Source organism: Pinus tabuliformis, chromosome 4_1 (genome assembly GCF_031772625.1).
Source record: "Pinus tabuliformis cultivar Carrire ecotype Pingquan chromosome 4_1, CPIR1, whole genome shotgun sequence".
NCBI classification, from domain to species: domain Eukaryota; kingdom Viridiplantae; phylum Streptophyta; class Pinopsida; order Pinales; family Pinaceae; genus Pinus; species Pinus tabuliformis.
Genome location: NC_142303.1, coordinates 890,769,126 through 890,788,032, shown reverse-complemented (window position 1 = coordinate 890,788,032; position 18,907 = coordinate 890,769,126). Strand labels below are relative to the sequence as shown.

Genomic DNA, 18,907 nt, shown 5'->3' with positions numbered 1-18,907 from the left:
CAGTTGTAACTTCTGAACTTTAAATCGTGTTTCCTCTGACCTTGGGATTTAGTACCACGAGTAATGGTGTCTAGAGAGACATTCAAACTTAGGATGCCAACCTTTGTGCCAATCCATGTGAAATTGAGGGTGAAGTCCTTAGTGATTTGCGCATGAAAACCCTGCAATTTTTTACAAAATCAAAGACATCCCACATTGGCAAATGACTGTGTAAAAGTTGGGTCTTCTTCAAGCAGTTTCATGTATGTGGGCTCATAACGTACTACAACCCCTCCTTTGTAGTGTTTTCTGGTGGCCATGCTTGTTAACACATTGAGAGTTACTTGTGAGCTACTTCCTCTTCACCTGCAAACCAAATTTAGAACACCTAGACCTCACTTAGACCACGACTAAGCTTGTTTTGATAACGCAAACCCTATTCCATGACAACACTTGTGAACCTTTTTTATAGGAGCAGATGGTATAAAGGGAAAGGGAGAGGTAAAGGTGAATGAAAAGGAGTGGAGGACACAAGAATCAAGATGTATAATGACTCAGTACATTCGGCATCACTAACAATCATTTACAATAAAACTGTTATACAGCAAAAAAATTTCGTAGCGAGACAAGTGTCAGAGTGTACCGTTTTACTATGCAACTGTTAGGGACTTTCATAGCGAATTTTGGGTTTGCTAAATTGCATTTGCTGTGAAATTTTGTAAAAGTGTCAAACCAATCTAATATGAAATGATGACCTCAAAATGGATGGAATTGTGACATTTTTTTATTATGATGACCCTATTAAACATTGAATGAACCCTATAATAGGTGTCACATGAACCTAGACATAAAAACCCTATCTATAATGACCAATCAAACTAAATTTTTTTATTTAGGGTTATCATAGATAACACACAATATTTTAAAAAAATATTAATAACAAACAAATATTTTAAATACAATACTTCCATGTCCACCTTCAATAAAATACTTCAAAATCTCTCTCTCTCTCTCTCTCTCTCTCTCTATATATATATATATAACCTTGGATGTATCAAAGATGGAGAGGGATCAAATCTCTTGAGGGGAAAACCTTTCTTCAAGCTTTAAACTTTATAATAAGTTCACATATCTAGATGTGAACATGTGAACTTATTATAAAGTTTAAAGCTTGAAGAAAGGTTTTCCCCTCAAGAGATTTGATCCCTCTCCATCTTTGATACATCGAGGTTAAAATGAATAATGTATATTCAAAGTATCATAAATGTGAACTTAAAACTTCATAACTGATAAAAGAGATTTTTGCACATTTCCCATAATTAACAACACATAATGTCATTACCACTTTTGGTGAAAGAGCCATTGAAATTATTAAATTAACTAGAAAAAGGAATGAAAATGAAGCCATAAAAACATAAAGAGAAAATATGCACAATCAACTTTGAGACACTTACTTTTCATACACACACATGGCCAATATAAACTTACTTTCCACACATATGGACCATCACCTTATTATACATGCGGCAAACATGGTATTATCATTTAGTTTTGTTTTTGATTGCTTATTAATTTGTCTTCGACCAACAATTTTGGTCATTTATCCATAGTTTAACATTGGGAATTCCATTTTTGTTATTTATTATTATTATTTAAATTTATTTATTTGCAATGTAATTAGTTGAGGTCTTTTTATGGGTTGTTTAGTAACTTCCATTTCTATTAGTTACTATTTTTTTGTTTCTAGTTTTATTTCCTTTTTATTTAACTTTTTTGTTTTGATTTTTTTGATTTTTCTATTATTTACCTTTTCATGAATTATAGTTTTTCTCCATATTTTCAATTTAAATAACTTATTATTATATTAAAAACATATTTTAATAAATTTAATTATAAAAATCTATATGTATTAATTAAAAATAACACACATAAAAGAATATTTAAAAAATAAACATATATATTAAAGTCTATATATTTAACACAAACAATATTAGTTAATCATATAACTTAGCAATACAATATTTTATTACTTGTTTGATTTTATTTTGTTTAATTTTTGTGTTATTTTTATTATTATTTAAATTTATTTAATTGTAAGATGATTGGTTGAGGTCTTAGGGTGATGTTTAGTAACTTAAATTTTTCTATTAGTTACTATTTTTTTTTGTTTTTTGTTTTACTTCTTTTTTATTTAACTTTTTTCATTTTTCTATTATTTTCATTTTTAGGAATTATAGTTTTTTTCTCCATATTTCCAATTTAAAATGACAAAATTTAAAGAGAAAATAATAAAAAATAAAAATCCAATAATTTTTTTATACTATTTTTTAATTTGACATATGTATTTTTTTTGTCTTTTTATATGGAATTTTTTTTTCTCTATATTCAATTCCAATTTGGTTAATCATAATTTTTTTTCCTTAATAATTTTTAATTTGAATTTATTTTTTTCTTCGCCTTTTTATAGTTTTCTTTCCGTGGAAGCAACAACTATATAATAAAACTTCCATTTCAATGAAAATAATTAAATTAGTAAAAGTCAAGGGATTTGAAACTTCAGTTGGTCATTTTGATGTATGATCAATATTCGACCGAGCGATTAGCGATGGCAGCGATGAGGGTTTACAGTGATGCCTGCCTGAACAACAAAGATACGGTGTTTCAAGCGCGAACGAAGGCCCATAGTCGTGCCTCTGTTCGGCAGTTAAAACTGGTTTCTGTGTGGGCGGATTTGCTGGGCACTTTTTATGGCTCGGCTTTGAACAAATCTCCGGACGGCTGCCAAAATGATTCTTCCGCACCTCTTCTGCCTAAGGTTAACAACAAGCTTTTCTCATGGCCGAGGAATGCCAGCGAGTCCTCTGCTCACGTCGCAGGCCAAACCCAGAAAGTTTTCTCGATAAAGTACTCGTCACTTCGCCAAGGGTTAATGCCGGTGCTGGATTCCCATGCGAGTATTCTCCAGGACAGAATGCTGAGCTCAGTGGAACAGCGGCATCTGTTGGGGTTCCTTAAGCTGTTGCAAAACTATGGTGACGCAGAGGAGCTGAACATAATGGTTCTGGAAAATGGATTCTCGGATCAACGACTCCTCTACGAAGGTAAACAATTGGAGGATTCTTATCCACTTTCTTTTTACAACATTCAAAGAAATGCATCCATTATTTTTTCCCTGCGTCTGAGAGGGGGAGCTGTTGGACAGTCATCTTCAGCTGCAGCTTCTTCTTACAAAGATGCTGTCCATGCTCAGATGCCCAAGAAAACAGCGCCACCAGCCCAGGCTCCAAAACCTTTTTTGGTGGACAGACTGGAGGAAATCCCATCCATTGAAATAATGCATCCTACGATGGACACGCAATACCAACTGTTCGCAGAGAATGGAATGATTTGCAGGTTCAATGGGCTATGGCCACGCACAGCAGATCTTTACCAATGGATTCACTCTAACTGGACCAAAAATTGCAAGGTCCTTCTCTGCTCAAAAGGTTTCTTCATTGTGTTGTTTGCTTGCAGTGAGGACTACCAAAAAGCATTAACTGAAGGCCCATGGTTTTGGGACTCAGCGGGTTTATTCCTAACCCCTTGGTTCCCAGATTTTGATCCTTCCACAGCAATTATCACCAAACTCCCCATCTGGGTCAGACTTCCTAACCTCCCGGCGCATTTATGGCACTCTGCTGTGTTTCAAGGAATAGGCAATTCTCTAGGACGCTATCTCGATACAGATACCTCTAGAGGGGAAAAGAGCATATACACATTCGCCAGAATCTGTGCAGAAATAGATATTAGCAAAGGTCTACCTGATCAGATTATTCTTAAAATTGGAGATTTCCATTGGACTCAGACTCTGGATTTCGAGAACACAGCCTTTCGCTGCCGAAACTGCCATCTCACAGGGCACCTTCAGAATTCGTGTCCGTCGATGCCTGCCCAGAATAAGAAAGTCAATTCTAAGCCAAAATCCAAAAGCTGGAAACCTCATGCTCCTCCCCCAATGGATGTTTTTGTTTCCAGCTCAGATGAAGAGGATGAGGAAAATATGGACGCAACGCTGGCACAGGATCCGCCATCGACTGGTCCTGAGGAATCCAAGGTCCTTCCTAATTCACAGAAAAGAACTCATGAGTCATCTCCTTCGGATTCAGACAAGGAGATCTCTCCTTCAGCCCAGCTCAGTTTACAAATCATGCCAGCCCAGCAGAGTAATCGTGGTTGGGTAAAAGTTGGTAAAAAGAAAGGAAAAAAAGGCCGAACCAATGCTTCTACCCTCGGTGTGTAGAATCTGTGGTTCTGCTCTTGCTTCTCTGCTCGTCTGGTTTCTTCTTGCTCAGTTCTGCTCTCTTCTGGACCTCTCTTCGGGGCCGAGGTGGATAGTCTATCCTTTCCGGCTGCCCGTTTTCTTCTTAGGGGTTCTGAAGTTGCTCCTTTTGGCTTGTAGTGTCTTCTGTCAGGTATCATTATGATTATGTCCTTCTGACAGTTCTGGCTTTCGACCGCCCTGCGCGGTGTGCTGTTCTTAGTTTTCAGTTGCTCTGTTTTCTCATTTTAGTCTCCTGAAGTTAGGCCTGCTGTTAAGCGGCCCGTATTCTGCAGATGCAGAAGTTTTGTACTATATTTTCTTTTGTTAATATCAAAAGCTGACTTACAAAAAAAAGAAACTTCAGTTGAGGTGGACACTTGGCTAGCCACAAATATGCACTGAAGCTCTTCAATTCATTTTAAGGGATTCGGATCTTACTTTGAAGTTCCAAATTTCGCTTAAGTCACTGCACAACGAGATATTGTTCCACATTTATTGGGAAGTTAATATTCAATTTCTCATATGTTTCAATTGGTTTATTAAAGTTGTTTCACCTTCTTTCCTCCAACCAAACACAAAAGATTAGTCTCAATTACCATGCAAAAAGTTAATGTGTGAATTTTGTTAAAACTATTTAATCTACTACAACTTTATTCCTGGTTTTATTCAAAGTGAATGTGTCAAATTCAACCAATTTAATACTAAATGACGAATCATAGACAAATGCATAATATTATATGTTTTATTTATTTTAATATTTAATTTTTTTTAATGATTTTTTTTAATTTCAACGATATGAAATGTTTTAGGAACTAAGTATTTTGATTAGAAACTAAGTGTTTTGATATCTATCTATAGTTACTAGTGATTTAATTTATATAATTGTGTTAGTTATAATTTAGTTGTTAAATTAATAATAAAACAACTATTATTGCATATTATTCATAAATATTAATTAACTTGTCTTTACAATTTAATTTAAAAAATAATTTAATACTAAATTACAAATTATAGATTATCCCATCTCCATTTTGTTCTGCAAAAGAAGAAAGTAGTCCTATTTAAAATAGGATAACAATAAAAAATTTGTTCCATATTCCCATGTCTTCACGGCCACAAACAAAATTGCATTCCAATCTATATTAATCATGTACAATGCCCATAAACTTTAGGAGACAAATGTCATACAAAACAAGTTTCTTGGAATTGCCATCTCATTCAATTGAAACTAAGTTTATCCATATAAATTTGAAACACCACCAAAAAATATAGTGATAGCACTTCATTATAGCCAATAAGGTAGGATACTCAACAAAAAAACACTATTTTAGCACAACATTTTCACTTTCATTTCTATTTTTTATAAAGACTTTAATTGAGTAGTTCAAACTCCAATTACCTATATTTAAACTAAGTATTACTAGCTACTATGTAACACTAGTCAGCGAACAAAATAAAACTTATCTACAAATAAAATTATGAAAAAATTACAAAAGAATTATTTATTCCAATTAATTATATTTAAACTATAAAGTATTAGCTATGTAACATTTATTAGTAAACAAAATAAAACTTATCTACAAACAAAATTAGGCAAAAAAAAAATAGTAAAAAAATTAGATATAAAATACATGACACTTCTTAGCCAACAAAGTAAAACTTATCTAACAAAATAAAAAACTTATCTACTCACGAAATTATGAAAAAAATTGCAAAAGAGTTAAATATTAGATTGTATCATTCGTAACGCTCTATGGACAATTTGTTATTACACAATTTTTCACTGGTTAGAAAATTTCAAACGACAAGCATGAGAACTCAATGAACTCATTAACAACTTAAGTCAAGTCATTGTAGACTTTTGAATATGGAATTGTGTGATAAACACAAGTAACACCTAATAACTACAAAACTTATATAAGCAAAAAAAAATTTAGCACCCAAGGATCATTTTAATTGTTTTGTAAATATACATCACTTCCTCTCACCTCTTCGTTCATAGCTCTTTTTCGTGAAGGTAAGTTAAGATTTACAACTTGGTAAGATCTAAAAAAACTCACTTCGGAAAAACCTTGTTTTTCTAAATATGAGTTCTCGTTCACGAATGTATGTTACTGTTGTTTTTCACAAACAATGAGTACTACAATTATATAATTTTTTATTTAATTTAAAGTTAGTTTAAATATACGATGACAATGTGTATCAATAATAATTGTTGATTTGATATTAGTGTAGATTTATTTTAATTTATAATTTATCATAAATTAAGAGGATTGTGTAAGCATTTTCTCAAATTTTGATATTTTTATGTATGGTAGATCTGAAATTAAAATGAATCTAAATTAATTGTTAATAGGTTAGATGCTAATTCTATATTGAACATGAAAATAATTGCACATCTCTCTCATACTAAACAACACACCACTAAAATGTCTTTACCACCACAAACGAAAGGATCTCTCTCCTGGCATGTGAGTTAATATGGTTCATTCAAATGTTTTAACTATAAGAATTTTTTCACTTTTATTTATCTATCTATAGTAGCTATTGAAATATTTTATTTCATCAAAAAAAAATTTAGATACTTTTTTAAATACCACGTGTGAGCTCCATATTAAAGATTTACTCTACCTCATATTAAGAAGTAAAAAGCACGTACGATCAAAATAATGTTTGTTTAAACTTTCAATTACTTTTTTTGTTTATATATTTTTATATGTAAAATGTTGATATCAAATTATTTTATTTAAAGTGTGCATTCAAATATTTTATTTATGGTTATATTATATTTTTTCTTATAATGGTTTTTTATTTATATTATGTGTTAGCTCTACATTGAGCATGGAAAGAATTACACATCTCGCTAAGATTGCTTTGGACAAAGTGTCTTTCTAATAGGAAGTTGATTTTGAAATATCTACATAAATTCAATCTTGTATTTATATTCCATTATCTTTTTAAATGACGCATGTCAAGTCCATACTAAGCATTGAAGGACATACACATCTCCCTGGCCCCAAAAGTAGAAAGTGGAATAATTAATTTTTTACTTTCAATTTCTCTTACTCTGGAGTTGATATAAAAGAACTAATTTATTTATGGTTGACATTGACATTATTTATTTATATATTTATTTTTGTTAATAATATTTTTTAAATGATATGTGGTAAGAAAAAACTACACATCTCCCTCATACTAAGTTGTATAAAGTACTTTTGGGTGCAATAAATTTTGATGAATTAAATTCTATAATAATATTCCTTTCTCCCAACAACTAATCAATTAAATTCTATATTAATATTCCTTTCTCCCAACAACTAATTAATTAAATTCTATAATAATATTCCTTTCTCTCAACAACTAATCAAACACTTGTGGAAACAAAAATTGAATTAGTCCTTTTTCCAACAATGTTGTGAACTGTTCCCACTCTATTTAATTCAAATACATATAGAAACAAAAATGAATTTATTCTTCAACAAAATTCTGAACTATAATGCATTGTTATGTCATATAATAATATTCCTTTCTCCCAACAACTAATCAAACACCAATGGAGAAAAGGAAGGATGGCTCTGAAGCATGATGGCGATGGCGAGTACGGTTAACCGAACGTGGAGGAAGACTGTTGCAACAGCTGGCAGGCGCGAGGGCCACCACGTAGTTTGGTCCCAGGGCTACGGTCATCCCCCTTACCCCCGATCTCCTGGCCTGCAGAAGGTTTACTGTGGTTTACTGAGTTGGTTTTCACCTTTACCAGCTCTCCGTTTAGGGCTGCCTCCCCCTCGCTATCACCCTACCTTGTCGGTTACAGGCAGCTGGCACTAGCTTTCCCGTGACAACAATGGACCTCGATATCGTAGACTATTTGGAGGATCCCCTGCCGGAGGGTTCAGTCTGGACAGCATCGCATTCCGAAAGGGCAGACCGCATTCCATTCAGTTGTGAGTTGAACGAGGCCATTGCCGACCTGCCTTTGATCTCTGGGCCATTTGGTCAACCGGTCATCCTACCGGACGTTCCCCCTACCTAGTCGTCCCTCTCCTCCCCGCTGGCTTCCCCGTCCTCGTTAGGGTTTGATTTGGGCTACCTGAACCCTAACTTTCCTAACCTCCTGGAGTCATGGGCTGACCCTCCTTACATCCCCCTTACCAGCAGCCTTTCTTCCGGTTTGCACAGCTCGTCAGCTCCCCCGCATTCGGTACCGCCGACTCTGGTTCATAATTCTGAAACCCTCCCTGGAATCCCTAATGGTCCTCCGGACATCTCAGGCGCCCCTCAATCACCCCCCCCCCCACTTGGGCCTGAGGGTAGCACAAACCCTGGAAGCAACTCGGATACAAGGTGCCACTACCGGAGGAGGCGAGGCCCCGGAAGAAAGCAAAGGGCTTCAGATCGAAGATTGACGATGTCATCCTGCGGCTGGAGGAAGACATTCAGTTGGCGGAGTCTATGGATATCGCGGATAGGGTCCTGGTCGAAAGGATTCATGGCAGGAATTACTCAGTCAAAAGACTAAAGGCTTGGGTGACTGAGGTTTGGGGCCACCGATTTGCAGATCTTCCCACCGTACAGACATTCGTGCGGGGTTGGTTCGCTTTCAGGTTTGCTCGGCTAGACCATACAAGCTGGGTCTTATCCTCATACTAGCATTTCAATCAAGCCCCGGTCCACCTGAAGCGATGGTTGCCACTATTTGATCCGGAATCTGAACAGCTGGGGATAGGACCAATATGGGTTAGGGCGCCAGGGCTTTCCCCACACTTCTGGTCGGAAGAGATATTCAAGAGAATTGGGAACTCGCTTGGTTCGTATATGGGCTCGGATAAATCCTACCTTATCACAGGAAAGATGTCTTATGCATGCATTCTGGTACATATGGACACGCGAGGGGGCCTGCAAGAGTTTATTACCATTCAATGGAGGAACTTCACCAAGAAGCAAATCTTGGACTATGAAGGTGTGCCATATAGATGTCGGCACTGCCATAAGGTTGGCCATGTATACAAGGATTGCCCCCTAAATCCTAAATGGGGACAGAGGACAAGGGAAACTGAACAGCGCTATGAGGCCCCTTCGGAGCCATCTCAGCAAGAGCAGCCGACAGAGGAGCAGTCGATACATGATGCAGCCAAGGGGAACGAAGAAGCTGCCCCAGGTCCCAGCAAGAAGCGGGGGAAAGCTCCACTCAGGCCACCCTCTCCGCCATTGACGAGAGCTCGGGCGGCTTCAAGGAAGGCTTTTACCGTGGGTATGGCTCCTTCTATCTCCCATTCTATTAACTCTGCTTGTGATAATATATGTATTTCTGCATTGCATTCTCATTCTATTACTTCCCGCATTGGGGGCGGGCCGACGAGCTCCCTCCTCCCTCCCTTGAACCCCTTTCCCCCCCGCTTTTCCCTTGCAGCAACCCCTCCGAAATTTACATTGCTCCATGGCGGCCTCTCCCTCTGTGGATCCCCCTCCCCCGCCTACACTCCCAGAGTCCCTCCCTCTCCCCCCTCAGTTGTCCTCCCCCTGCAAGGACAACCGTTATCCGACCCGCTCAAAGCTCCGCTCACTCGGCAAGGACGTGGTCGGCTTTGGGATCATTCCCTTCCCCTATCTCCCAAAGCTTCCTCGTGGTCGGCCCTCCCATCTTTCCAAGGCTAAACATCGGGCGGGCGAAGAGATTGTCTCAGGCAGACAGACTAAAATCCCTTGGGGTCTTAGAGCAGAGGATACCCCCTCCCCCCTTCCCCCATGAAAATCCTCTCCTTCAACTGTAGGGGACTGGCTAGCCCCGGGAAAAAACTAGCCCTGAGGCAACTGTTATCTACTAAACCTGTGGACATCATCTTTCTTCAAGAAACCCTTGGACCCGCTAGCTCCATCTCTCCCCTCCTAGAATCCTGGCTTCCCAACTGGTCCTTTCACTCTCTGGCTGCGATGGGCAGATCAGGGGGGTTATCATTAGGCTTCTGCAATCGCTCGATTCAGCTGCTAAATGTCTGGGGAGGGGTGGGGTATTTGGGAGTGGACATTTATTCGTCGACCCTGGAATCCTGTATAAGGCTCTTTAACATCTATGGGCCCTGTCGAGACCGGGAGGCTCACTGGAGGAAACTGCTCACCTCCTCCACCTTACAAGGCGACAATATCATCCTCGGAGGTGATCTAAATTTCTCGATGGGTCATACGGAATCATGGGGACCAAATGATCAAATGGACCCCTTGTCCATTTTCTTCGAGAGCTTACTGGACACCCACAATCTGATTGACATTCCCACTACAAAGATCCAACCCACATGGAGGAACAATAGAACTGGAGAGGCCAGTTTGGCTAGAAGATTGGATCGTTTTCTCATCCGCGAAGCTCTGGTCAATAGAGGCTTTCATGTTAGACAGTGGGTTGGCTCGGGAGGGGTCTCGGATCACAGGCCCATCTATTTGGAACTGCAAAATGCCCATAACAAGCCAAAGGCCCCCTTTAAGTTTAATTCTACATGGTTAAAGGATGCCAGTTATTTGAAGGCAATCACTAACTATTGGAAGACCCACCCAGTGGGCATAGAAGGTCTTATAGCAGAAGGGTTTGCCCAAAACATGACTGCCCTGAAGGAGCTATCAAAAGTGTGGGCCAGGAGGAAAAAAGAACAGGATGAGCATCAACTCAAATTAGCAGAAGAAGAAATTGCCAAAATGGAGGAGGATTCAGAGGGGATTCTTACCTCACAAGAACAAAAGGATAAGTTGGCCGCCCTCCTCCATGAAAGGGCACAAATACTAAAAGACAGAGAGGAGTGTTGGAGACTTCGGAGCCGAGCCATTTGGTTCAAAGAAGGAGATTAAAACACTAAGTTTTTTCACAGACATGCAAATGGGAGAAAGGCGATCAATACTATTTGGGAGCTTAAGAAGGAGGACGACACCTCTCTAAACACCTTCTGGGGACTTGCTTCTCTAGCAAGTGCACATTTCAAAGGAATTTGCAAGGAGCCCCCAAATGCCACCATGGCGAAGGTTATGCACATAGCACAGACCTTCCCTAGATTTGTGGATGAGGAAGTGGAGTAGGGACTGACAAAGGAGGTGAGCTTAGGCGAATTGGAAGCAACCCTCAAATGGTTAAAAAAAGACAAGATTCTAGGACCGGACGAATGGACAATTGAGTTTTATACAACTTTTTTTTGACATCTTGGGAACAGACCTTCTGCGACTGATAGAAGAATTTCGATTGAGGGGCAGAATGTGGGAGAGCTTCAATTCTACATTTATTGCCCTCATCCCCAAATCAGATAAGCCCTTGACCTTTAACGACTTCAAACCCATCTCTCTATGCAACCGCATATATAAGATCATTGCTAAAATTATTGCTAATTGCCTCAAGCCCATTCTCTCCGCCCACATCTCCCTGGAGCAGTTTGCTTTTCTCCAGAACAGACAAATCCATGAGGCTGTTGGCACCACACAGGAACTCCTCCACTCTGTATAGACCATGAAACTCAAAGGTATGATACTGAAGATCGACCTGTCCAAAGCCTTTGATAGGGTAAACTAGCTCTACCTTCATATGCTGCTAACCCATCTTGGCTTCCCCTACTCCTTCATCAAATGGATCCTATGTTGTATCTCAAATGTATCCTTTAGTGTGCTTATTAATGGCTCAGCCTCCCCTTTTTTCCATGCGGAAAGAAGACTGAGGCAGGGATGCCCACTCTCCCCTTTACTCTTCCTACTTCTCATGGAGGGTCTCAGCCAAACCATTGGGGAGGAGTGCAGACTAGGGCGAATAAGGGGAATCAAAATTACTGAAGACTGCACCCTCACCCACTTGTTGTTTGTGGATGATGTACTAATCCTCTTAAATGGGGGTATAGGGGATACCACTGCACTCCACCGATCCCTTGGCATCTTCCTAAAAGCTACAGGCATGGTATTAAATGAAGAAAAATCAACAATTACTGCCACCGGATGTTCCCAGTATGAGATCCAGTTTTCTCTCAGAAGATTTTCTTTTACAGAAGTGCCAATTGAAGAAGGGTTGAGATATCTGGGATATAGGCTAAAACCCCTTGGATACAAGTTAGCTGACTGGACATGGCTCATATCAAAAGTGGAGAAGAGGCTAAATATTTGGTACCACAAATATCTCTCCAGAGCGGGGACGCTGGTACTCATCAAGACTGTCTTAGAAGCTACACCAGTATATTGGATGACATTGGCTTGGATACCCAAAGGCATTCTAACTCATCTACAAAATTTATGTTGCCGGTTCTTGTGGAAAGGGAACCAGCCAGGGAGAATTTTTGCATGGACGAGCTGGGAATCATTGGCCCTACCAAAGAGCTGGGGAGGATGGGGCATAAAGAGGTTAGACACCTTCTCTCAAGCCTTGGCTGCAAAGTTAGGGTGGCAACTGCTAAACAATAATAGCCTTTGGACGAAGGTTGCAGTGTCCAAATACATCCATCCATCAAGTGTACTAGCTTGGATCAGACAAGACACCAGGACGAACAACATCTCTAACATCTGGAAGGCAGTCACTAATACTAAGGAGCTCATACGCAGTGGCCTGACTTGGAGAATTAGATTGGGGACTAAGATACAGATTGGCACAGACCCTTGGGTGGGCTGTGGCAACACTCACAGGCTCACTGATGGACTAAGAGGGCACTTACAGGCCAATGGAATTGTGCACATTAATCAGATCGCAGATGAGGCACGTTCTACCATCTTTCAACAAGCTTGGAGAACTGTCAACGATTTGAACATCCCAGGATGCTGGTAGCAGGAATGACGCTCTTATACAAATGCTTTGATGGAGGCCCACATCAGAATAACCGAGGGTGAGGATGAGCTTATCTGGGCACATGCTAAATATGGTGTTTACTCCCCCAAGATAGGTTACCAAGTGCTGATGGAGAGGCACAAACCATAGGAATTGGCACAATGGTGGATGCAGATGTGGAAATTGAAGGCACCCCCTCGAACCAAATTGCTAATGTGGTCCATACTTCACAACAAAGTCCCAAATGGGACAAACTTGATGAAAATATCTTTCTCAGGGCCATTCTAGTGTCATCTCTGCAAAAATGATAATGAGGACACTGAACACCTTTTTCTTAATTGTCCTTGCACTCAAGATTTATGGAAGGGCTTTCTCAGTTCAATCTCTTCTGCAATGAGTTGGCAGGGTCCTCACCTCTCTGAAGCATGGAACAACTGGTGTACATCTACCACTGCCAGGCAGAAAAATATCCCGCTTCTAATTAGTTGGGCCATTTGGATTGCTAGGAACCAAGCCATTTTCCATCAACGCCCCCCCCACTGGCCCTCCATTACCACCAGGCTACTAGCCAAATACAGTTCCATACCTGAAGAGGAAGCCCAGCCGTCCCATAGGATCATTACACCTGAAGTCATCAACCCAGCTCACCCATGGGCTTATTTTGATGGATCAGCACAGGAGGCAGGATGCAGTGGGGGAGCTATCCTACATCTGACTGTATCCCATGTATTTAAAATACAAATGGGACTGGGAAGGGGTACAAACAACTTTGCAGAGCTCATTGCGGCCTCTAATATCATACATTTTGCATTATCCAAAAACTGCCATCATCTTCAGCTATTTGGTGACTCACAAATCATATGCAATTGGATAAATAAAACTGCGCAATGCAATGCATACTCTCTAAAACATTTATTGGATGAAACCCACAGGCTCATATCTTATTTTGATGTCTTCTCGTGCCACCACATCTACAAGGAACGCAACACAGCCGCTGACGACTTATCCAAGGAGGTGGCGCATAGGGACGACACTTCTTGGCTAATTGTGGAGGAAAGAGACGATAATACCTATCAGTACTACCACAGGCCATTCATAGAGCTTGGCACATGAACAAATACAATGAGACTGTTTTTTGCTTTTTAGATCCATAAGTCCAAACGATCATATGTAATTATTCAATGTTTTTGTTTTCCTTATAATAAAGTACAACAAGTTCTCTGTGAAGAGCCTCATAATACTATCATAGTCTTTATTTTTGAAAAGCCTCATTCATGAGGCGAAACACAGTTTTGAGAGATTTTGTGATAGATAGGCCAGGCCTGAATATTGTATATGCAATGCATCTGCAAAATGTAGTTTCTTTATTAATAAAGAAAGTGCGACTTTTTCCACAGAAAAAAAAATAAATAAATAAGTCAAACACCAATGGAAACAAAAATTGAATTGTTCATTTTTTCAACATTGTTGTGCACTGTTAGTTTAAAGTCACATTCTATTCAATTCAAATACATAGTTATATCAGATAATAATATTCCTTTCTCCCAACAACTAATCAAACACAAATACAAACAAGAATTGAAATATTCTTTTTTCCAACATTATTACGCACTTTAGTTTAAAGTCACATTCTATTCAATTCAAACACATATAAAAACAAAAATTAAATTGTTTTTCTTTCAACAAAATACTGAGCTATTAATGCATAGTTACACTTAATTCAATTCAAGTTACAAACATCTTAAGATTTACATTTTACTTTGCTAAGCACAAAGAATAATTTCATAGAGTCTTTACTAACAAAGTAGCACAATGCAGTTTGTGATCTTTTCATTGTTTTAAGTAAATATTTTTATTAATTTTATTAAAAATTAAGAATATTATATAGGTAGATGAAATAATCTACATTTTTGAAGGTATAAAAAGATTCAGCGTTTTGAGAAATCTCTGAAACAAGCGATTTTTACAAATTAAACCACTAAAACTCGAGCTTTTAAAAATCTCTACTAAATTTTAATTAAAATTAATAAAAAAAAATATTTTAAAAAAAATCATTTCATTAAATTTAAATATACTATAAATAATTAAAACATTAACCCACCCTCATTGGTGAATGCCATGATTGCTCAATGCCAACCTTTTCTAATTTGAAGATAGCGTTGCTCTACCAAACCTCATAATTTCCACATTAGACAAGGCGATTAATGTTACATCGGGTTTCGTATTTTGCTTTACTCTCAATAAATAATCCCAACGGCTTCAGCGGTTTCAACAACTTGGTGAGCAGCAGACATTAATCACGCCAAACAAACGTCAACGAGAATCGAACCAAGGGCGAGTGGATAACAAAACTCATCCATGCTTATCTCCGGACACAATTTGCGTGCTGCGTGAGTCGTGTCGGCGAGCAAGTGGGTCCGGAGGAATCTTGACCAGATACACAAACCACGGATCTCAGAAATATTCATTGTAATTAACGGACTTGAAAATTAGTTCCAAGTTTCGTAATACGCGGATGCGTTGAGTCAGGTTCGAATCTCTGACACGGCGATACTCTAACCCTTTGCTTTATTATGTTCTCCTGGATTTATTCATACGTAATTCCATAAAATTCTCCCGTGAATCACAAACACGGCGATACATATATTAAATGTATATATATCAAATGTATACCACGTATTCAGATATGGAAATCTTATATATATATTTATAAAAAGATATAAGATTGGTCACTGGTTCGTGAATATTTTCTAGAGCTTCCAAAGCCGTGGGAACTTTAGGCCAAAGAAATTTTGTAGGAAAGAAATCGGAGACTCATATCATGTTGGCCATCTTCAACAGCTCTGTGGCCAGTGGCCCTGAGGAGCTTAGAATTCCTGGGGACAGAAGCCCTAATTATCCCAAGAAGGATTCTTCAGATCTGCTGTGCTCCTTCTTCAGTGGCTTTCCGCGGGCTATTTCTTTAAAGATAAATGGCATGGGCGACATGGCATATACACATGAAAAGCAGGATTTGCTCCGACCCAGGTAAGGTGATTCTGTTCTTTAATAAATTTATCATATTTCCTGTAACGCTTCCACATCTGTTCGTTTCTTGCAGATCTTTTACCGTCAAGGACGATATCTTTTGCCTGTTCGAAGGCACGCTGGAGAATTTGCCGAGTCTGAGGCAGCAATACGGTCTGTCAAAGTCTGTAAATGAGGGTTTACTTGTGATCGAAGCTTATAAAACCCTAAGGGATCGTGCTCCATATCCTGCCAGTCATGTTGTTGGACATTTGGACGGGCAATTTGCGTTTATAATCCTCGACAGAGCTACTTCAAGCATCTTTGTTGCTACGGTAAGAGATCCGGAAATATTCGGCCTGGAAATTTCTGTTTCTTGTTTTTCGATCGGAAAATTTTAAAAGTGATGAAAATTGTAGGATTCACACGGGAAAGTACCCTTCTATTGGGGAATTACTAGGGATGGAAGCCTAGCGTTCTCTGATGATGCTGAGCTCTTGAAAGGGGCTTGTGGCAAGTCCCTGGCTTCGTTCCCTCAAGGTGTAAAAGCTATAAATTTCTGTATTTGTTCCTTTAGGAACTTATTTGTTAAGTATTCGACGTTAGATTTAGTGGAGAGTGAAGACCGGAGTTTAAGGGGTTTTTTTATCAGGTTGTTTCTTCTCGAGCGCTCTGAGTCTGCGAAGCTACGAGCATCCTAAAAATAAAGTGACAGCCGTTCCAGCCATGGAGGAGGAGCTCTGCGGCACAACATTTAAGGTATCTGCAAACTAAATCTCCTTGATTCCTTCCTCTGCCTTTTTTTGTTTGTGTACAGTCTCTGACGTGCGTACATGGTTTTCAGGTTGAAAATGAGAGCGTCATTGCTGGTATCTTGTAAAATTATTGCAGATCTGGATCATCTGACCAGCAGATGGACAAACTACTCTTAGAATAAGTTTTGTGAATAGATACCTGAAAGATCTGGTGAAGCAGGTGGCTGCGACTGTTAATACGCCAGAGATGTGGAGTCATTAGTTATACTTCAGAGATAGCAGATAGGTGCCTTTTTGCTGATTCTGTTTTCAGTTTTTAAGTTTAGCTACTTGGATTTTCTCCTCAACGCCAGTGGCCTGTGTAAGCTTCCGACTTGCTTAATTCAATTTCAGAAGGTTTTGATAATGCGCCCCAGATTTATGACACAGAAACAGTTGGTGCCATGTCTTTACGTATAAAATTTATGATAAAAATGAGTTAATTATTTGGGAAAATAGAAATCCAGGTTGCAAACTCAATATATTTGTCTTTTTTTAACCTGCATGGGCCAGAGAGCAGAGATATATATAAAATAATTAATGTATCGCAGTACGTATTTTGTGTTTTGAGAATAATTTTGTCAACCAAGGTAGATCCATATACATTTCTAGATACTCGATAAAATTGGGTTGCTATTGATTATAACATTAAACTTTTTGTTATGTAACACTATGTTCAAAGTGTGAGGAGATCTAATGGTACAATTTAATTTCAAATTTATTTTGAAAAATGATAATAAGTTTTTTTATTTTATAATATTTATTTTTAAAAAATTTATATTTTAAAATAATTTAATTGTAAAATTATTTATCTTATAGTTGTTTTGGCAAAATTGAGATGTGAAGTGGATACTTAAATTATTCGGTAGAAGAATTTGCATAAAATTTTGTTGGGTAGTAACCATTAGTAATTCTATACATTTATAGTTTGAAAAATATTTTTTTTAATAATATTGAAAAATTAATATTTATTTTTCAAAGTTAAACATTATAATTTGCGTTGGTCAATGTTAAACTAATAGTGATCACTAAACATATGGATTGCTAGAGTTTTGTGCCTTGGCCGGGCTAATAATGATTAATAAGCACATAAAAGCTTAATACTTACAATAAATTTACAATATAACTAGATTTTTAACCATGGATATTCATCCCCACTTTACCATGGATATTATTCGTTTGTAAATAAGTTTTGTTACAATACCTTGGGCAAATATCATGACTTATCAATACCATAGACCCAAAAAATATAACTCATTTGAGTCAAAAAATAAATGTAAATATAATGTAAAATGTAAAATTTAATTTAATCTAATTTAAAATGTAAAATACTCTAGTTAGATTCATCAAATCAAATCTTTTGAGATATAAACCTCCCTTTTAAATGTAAAATATGAAAAAAAATTTAGGCACCAAATTTTTTTATACTTAATAAATACAAAATTTAAATTAAAATATATCTAATTTAATTTAAATTATAATATATATTAATCATTAGTTTTTATAATTTTGTAGCTTTAGTATTAATATGATATCATTTTCCATATATCTTCTTTTAAAAGAAATATAAAAAGGTAGGTAACACTCCAATGTATCTGAGGAGAAATCTAAAAGTTTAACATTGTACCCAATATTCAAATTGGGATTGATTAGCTAACATATGTGAATTGGCTTCTAAGTGTAGGCTCACATGTAAAATTAATTGTGATAATATTTTTTAGCAATTAAATTAAGGTACAAGTATTTAGGTTTATGTCCGTGTAAACTTTTATGTCGATGTGATAGTATTCTTTTAATAATTGAGTTTGTTATGAGGTCATGGGTTAATGTGAGGGTGTCTTCGTTGGTTGCATTAGGTTAATGTGATTATTTATATATGGTTTTTGTGTAAGCTTGTATGTTACTATAGTTTTCAATAATAGTGAGCATTTTGGTTGTCATGTATAGTTTTTAGTTGTAGCTTAGGCAAGCAAGATTTTAGATTGATGTGAGGTATAGTTTTTAGTTGCAGTTAGTTTAGAGAAGTAATATTTTAAATTGATGTGATAGCTTCTG

The 18,907-nt window shown here is 37.6% G+C and overlaps 1 protein-coding gene across 1 annotated transcript; it reads left to right on the top strand.

The window, feature by feature from the left end:
- Positions 1-15,709: 15,709 nt before the first annotated feature.
- AILP1 (aluminum induced protein with YGL and LRDR motifs) lies at positions 15,710-17,219 on the top strand. Its single transcript, XM_089420495.1, has 5 exons — positions 15,710-16,079; positions 16,153-16,393; positions 16,478-16,598; positions 16,711-16,817; positions 16,903-17,219. The coding sequence occupies exons 1-5, from the start codon at positions 15,874-15,876 to the stop codon at positions 16,936-16,938; spliced, it is 711 nt and encodes a 236-aa protein (XP_089276621.1). The 5' UTR covers positions 15,710-15,873; the 3' UTR covers positions 16,939-17,219.
- The last annotated feature ends 1,688 nt before the right edge of the window (positions 17,220-18,907 follow it).